The 6,000-nt window shown below is 29.4% G+C and overlaps 1 protein-coding gene across 1 annotated transcript; it reads right to left on the bottom strand.

Annotated features, from left to right (window-relative positions):
- Positions 1–2,269: 2,269 nt before the first annotated feature.
- LOC25487950 (embryo-specific protein ATS3) lies at positions 2,270–3,596 on the bottom strand. The gene is made up of 3 exons (XM_013610106.3): positions 3,432–3,596; positions 3,113–3,244; positions 2,270–2,771 (listed from the first exon to the last, which is right to left on the bottom strand). The coding sequence occupies exons 1-3, from the start codon at positions 3,558–3,560 to the stop codon at positions 2,523–2,525; spliced, it is 510 nt and encodes a 169-aa protein (XP_013465560.1). The 5' UTR covers positions 3,561–3,596; the 3' UTR covers positions 2,270–2,522.
- Between the last annotated feature and the right edge of the window lie 2,404 nt (positions 3,597–6,000).

The following is a 6,000-nucleotide window of genomic DNA, read 5'->3' as shown; positions in this document are numbered from 1 at the left end:
GAGTTGAAATTTACTTAACTAAAAAAAAAAATATATGAAAAGGAAGGGAAATGAAAGAAAGAGCAAAAATATTCAAAAGAAAAGCTTAAATTATATTTCCTATGTTATACTAAAATATGCATTTTCCTCCTTAAAAAGTAAAAACCTAAAGTAAATTACATTTCTCTCCCATAAGAGATGCTTGAATTACAATTATATCCCTTCAAAATTATATGTACTATAATTTAACTTCATTTTTATGATATCTACAAACTTTGAGGCATCATTTAAGAAAAAATAACTCATTTCTTTATATGAATGCCCCAGTATGATATTTATGAACTTGAGATTATCAAGCCTCTTTCTCTTAAAATTTGGAAGGTTAACACCAAAAAATAGTTTGACGTTTACCTTAGGTTTTTTTGCTATGTTTTGAACATAATAGAATCAAAATTCTCATTGTACAACTCATTCTTCTTAAATCTCAAATTTCATCTCTCACTAACCTAATTAGTAGTCAACTAGTATCAAGGGTTGTCCGAATCAAATATGAAGCTTGCTCTAATATTAAAAATGGGCAATAATAAAAAAAATTAAGGGTAATTTGAACAGTTACAAGTTAACATTAAGAGATAAAGTGAATGATTGTTCAATGAATCCTTCAAATTGCTCACTTTGTATGAAAAAGTTGATCGAGAGTGATGACCCAACCATAGTTTACAAAAAAAGAAAAAAGTTGATCGAGAGTACAAGGTGATCGGTTGAGGGGATTGCAAGCAACCCAAGAAACCTATTTTTTTTATCAAGGACCCAAGAAACCTATTGAACAACCATCAAATATTTGAGACCCCCATAAATTTAAGCTCAATTCCGTAAAGATAGTTGCACGTGTAAATGGCCGAAACTGCACGTAGAATACTCTTTTTCACTTATATTTTAGTCAAACATATGTATGCACTTTTTTTCTCTTGAAATTGAGTCCGACTAATACTATTTTCATAAAAGAAAAATTGCTTAGTTGGATTAGTCAATAACAGAGCTATAAAGCATTTGACTATAGCTCTTAATTAACTAAGAACAAGAATATTCTTAGTAAAAGACATGTGAATTGTACTCAAAGCTCTCAAAATCTAGTTTCTCTCATTTATCGTTGTTCATGTTGAAAATATTTCCTCTCAATATCTTTGTATAACTCATACTATATCACCACCACTTTCGTCAAAAAAGGAAAAAAGTTTCACTACACTTGAGAAATTTGACGTTGCCGCTGTAAACAAGCTGTAATTTGTTTGTGTATTATTAGATAAGTTCCCAAGAAAGGGAGGTCAGTCTCACAATAAACCACTTAAACATCAAGTCTTTCCTAGCCTAAACCTTTTCCAAACAACACTCTCACAATATCCAAAACTCGTTTCTGACTAATGTATGGTCCGACCAATTTTTTTTGTTAAACAAGTATAATTAGTTGTATTTTTTTGATGAAGGTATAGCACGATGTGAGAAGACACTACTAAAAAAACAAAAATTAGTGAAGGAAAACGTAAAATCTCTCTCTAATTCCGTCACTAAATTTTGCGACCAAGGAATTTGTGAAGAATTTCATTTTTTCCGTCACTAATTTCCCTCGCTAATTTTGCTTTTTCTAGTAGTGAGAACAGAGATGATACTAAAATTTGTTATATTAAAAATATTCTAGTTCTATGCAATTAACTAAAATTAGTGTCCATATGTGTAGTTTAAGAGACAAATATTAATCTCATAATTAAAAATAAGATATTAATTTAACTTGATCATTCATTTTTTATAAAGAAATATGTTTATTTCTTAGTTATTAGCTGGTAAAAACAAACAGCAATTAAAAGCTATCTTATTTGAGCCAACCTAGCTAGCCCTAATACGTATTATGCGGTTTCTATATGCTTATTGAAGATTTGACCTTTGACAATAATCGGCGCCAGAGGGAACACCTAAAGGAATGAACGAACGAGTTGAAGTTGAAGTTGAAGGTGACAGGAGGAGGATAGTCACGGTAGTATAAGGTGGCACTCTGGCATCCAACCCTAACGAAGTGCATATTGCATATTTCGCATATACAGTCACATATGGAGTATATAAGATATGTGTATTTTCATATTAGTTTTAATCTGTTTTCATATTAGTCTATTGTGAAAAACTTATGCAAACCAAGCTGGAAATATACTTCATGTACATGTTATAAGATGTTTCCGTAACTCTCACAATTCAAAAACAATAATATTCAACTCTCATAATTTAACAACAATAACCAAAGTTGAAGAAAAATAATTACACGGGCTGAATGGTTTGATTGAGAAAAAAATACAGCAAATCAACATTGTCATCGGTTTATCGAAAGCAATATGTGTTATTTGACGCTAAATAAATGCAGAAACTCATTAGCTATCATTCTTTGATGAATCGCGAGATAAATGATTCATAAGCTTATCAATGTAGTTTATGAAAAAACAACTTCTGATCAATGATACAATTTTCATTAGTGAGAACTTACGAATTAACATAAAAACTTATTTATTGCAATTATAGATGCCAGAGGGAACGCCGAAAGGAATCAAGTAGTTGAAGTTGAATGTTATAGGAGGGTAGCCATCGTTGTATAAGGTGGCAGACTCTGGTATCCAACCATCTGTTCCAAACCTAACGAAGAACATACTGCAGATTTTGCCTATACAATTTGCTTGTACCAGATCAAATGGATTCGTCGTGCACCGCTTGAGAGAGGAACCCCGCATACTAGGATCTGGACTTGAAATAATCTGCATTTATACACGTGCATGGATATCGAACCAATACATATATAGTTCAGTTCAAAGAAAAAAGATTACATACTCCTTATGTTGCATATTTATACATGTTTATATCTAAGCTATTTTTATAACAAAGTTATAATAAAGATTTGTATTTTCAAATTAGTTTAAATTGTTTTCATAAGCATGTGAATAAGCTGAAAATATAGTTCAAACATGTTATAAGATGTTACTGTAACTCTCATAAATACTTATCTCAACATTAATTATAATGTACCGTTACATCTTAATTTGTGAGTGTACGATAGAAGATCCCTAATTATATTCTTAGAGGTAGTAGAGAAAACAACCTGATTGCCATTAGCGTCTCCAATTATAATGTCGATTGTATCTGTTGTATGTTCCGGAGAACTGCAGCTTGTCTTTATGTCGATCTTGTAATTGCAGCTACCACTACCTCTAACAAGTTCAGTCTCATTAATCTGAAACATGCATAATACGAAACTACAGTTATGTATATTTGTTCAAACTGCATGAACAAATGATCATGTTCATTGTATTATGATTTATCGATTTTTTTAAATTCTTTTGTGTTGACAAAAGGGTATTCCCTTGTTTGAATTAATATTTCAAAGTAAAAATAAAGATGAGAATATAAAATGTATTAACTTGTTGTTGGGTATGGTTAAGCATGGAATATTGGTTCATTTGAAGTTGAGAGCGAGAGACCAATGATGGTGTTGCATTTGTGAAGGCAGCAACGATGAAGAATGTGAAGATTAAGGTAAGAGAATTCATGGTTTAATTGGTTTATTAGTATCTAATATGGACTTCCCAAACATATATATATATATATATATATATATATATATATATATATATATATATATATATATATATATATATATATATATATATATATAAAAGATCCGGAGTTCAAATCCTTACCACAAAATAAATATATGTCTTTCGACACTATAATGCCTTCATTCATATAAAAATAAATAAACTTATTGGCTTCATGGAAGAACAAATTGCCAATTGGTGTGGTAGGAATGCAATTCACTAATTCTTTGCTTTACCGAAAGATCACAGACTAATTAATTATTTGGTTCGTCTGTTCAAAAAAAAAAAAGTTATTTGGTTCATTCATTTTTATTTTAGTTTTTGGATTTTTCATAGATTCCTTTGCTTTTTTTTTTTTAAAGATCATAGATTCCTTTGCTGAAAGTAATTATATTCGAGCATGTTGACCCCTAAGGCTATGTTTGATGAAAATGGTGAATAATTGATAAATTTGAGTTAAAACGAATGAATTTATAGAAGATATTTGAAATTTGTTATCTGATAATTTATGAAATGACATAAAAAATTATGTTTTTTTTTTTTCAATTGAGATGACAAGGGCAAAATTAAAAGAAAAATTTGATAAGTGGTAAGCTACTTGAATATTGACCTATTGACCTATAAAAGAAAAGTTATAAGTTAGTAAAATAATTTAACTCAATATTATGGAAAGAAAGAAAAAAGATAAATACTTAACATTACTTCAAATTAAGTTAAGAGACTACAAAAGAATGAGAGTGAGTGTTTATGGAAGGAAATGTATGGTGATTTTAATGTATTTTAGGGTGTTTTATGAGAGAGAAAGATGAAAGAAAATAAAAATTAGAGAGAGTGTAATATAGAAAAAAGATAGAGCGGAAACCATGACGACTTTTCATCTACAAAGTCACTCAATTCCAACACGATTGTATGATCAATTTTGCCAATATACATTAAAATAATGAGGGAAAAACTTGAGTCGACGTTAACCTAACTCAAATAAAAAAAATGAGAAATGAAAAGGAAAAAAAAACAAAACACAAACAAAAGCAACAAATGAAAGCTTGAATTACACCTCCTCTATTGTATCAAAATTGTTATGAAACTTTTAGAATAAGAACAAAAAGAACAAGATTTTTTTATTCCCTTACATTTGATCTTTATTTACAAAGAAGTACAATGATATGACTTGATAGATAAGTACAAATGTGTGACTAGGATATAGGCATAACAGTGTTACTTAGCAGATAATTTTAATGGTTTAACTTGATCCAATAGTATAGCCTAGTAATCCAATAATTAAATGGATAGAACGAAATAATAAGTTATTTAGGAACCGAGAAAGCTTTATACCACACCTGTTAGATAAAGTAAAATCATATTCTTTGTGGTGGTTGAAAGCTAATAATGCTACCTTTAGTTTTGGTACTCATTCGTGGTGGTCGAGCCCTCTTTTGTGTTTGGGCATCGACTAGTTTTTTGTAAATTTTATCATACTTGTTGTTCTTTTCGTGATTGTTTTGGCACGCCTTGTGCTGAAGTAATTATACAGGCAATGTTAATATAATTCATTTTGGCTTGTTCAAAAAAAAATATTAAATGGACATCCACTTATAATATTCATAACACCCCTCTTGGAATTTCATCGAGGATGTCTCATTAAAACTTTTCTGGAGAAAAACCTAGTGGAAAAAAAGTTCTAGTGAAGGATAAAGATCACATAATCCTTTTGTTTAAGAATATGCATCGTTAAAAACCTTACCAGAAAAATTCAATGGAATAAAACAACGATTAAAGTAAAAAGAGCACATAATACATTTTTGTCTTCCCCTCATAAAAACAATTAATTATATATGAGACGAAGAAGTTCAAATAATATTCTATACTATTTAATGGTAACAATCGATTAGAAACGGAGGGTGTAATAATAAATTAGAATCAGTGTAATAAAAAAAGGCTAGTTAACTAAACGGTCTCTATAAATATTCAGAATTTCATTTTTAGTCGCCAAAAAATAAAAATTTACTTTTTAGTCCCTGTAAAATTGTCTATCAACATTTTTATTCCTTGTAAATTTTTTATTAGTATTTTTAGTCCCTGTAAAAATTTTGCGCCAACATTTTTGGTCCGTAAAATTCCAAAGCAAAATGTTACAGGAACTAAAATGTGTGATTTTATTGTGTAGGGACTAAAAACAAAATTCTGAATATTTATAGAGACCATTTGCTTAATTAACCTTAAAAAAATAGCATCAATATCGTAAATTTTAAAATTGAGCTAATTATTTGTTCAACAAAATAAGAGCGATTTTAACTCATCAAATTGTATTTCTCCTATGTGTAGTTATATGATTAAGGGTCATGCTAATTAGTGTATTCGAGACATTAGTTTTTTTTTTTGTTACACTTCGAGA

This window comes from Medicago truncatula, chromosome 2, assembly GCF_003473485.1.
Source record: "Medicago truncatula cultivar Jemalong A17 chromosome 2, MtrunA17r5.0-ANR, whole genome shotgun sequence".
In the NCBI taxonomy this organism is placed as follows: Eukaryota; Viridiplantae; Streptophyta; class Magnoliopsida; order Fabales; family Fabaceae; genus Medicago; species Medicago truncatula.
The sequence above is the reverse complement of the archived record's forward strand: the minus strand, read 5'-3'. Positions and strand labels throughout refer to the sequence as shown.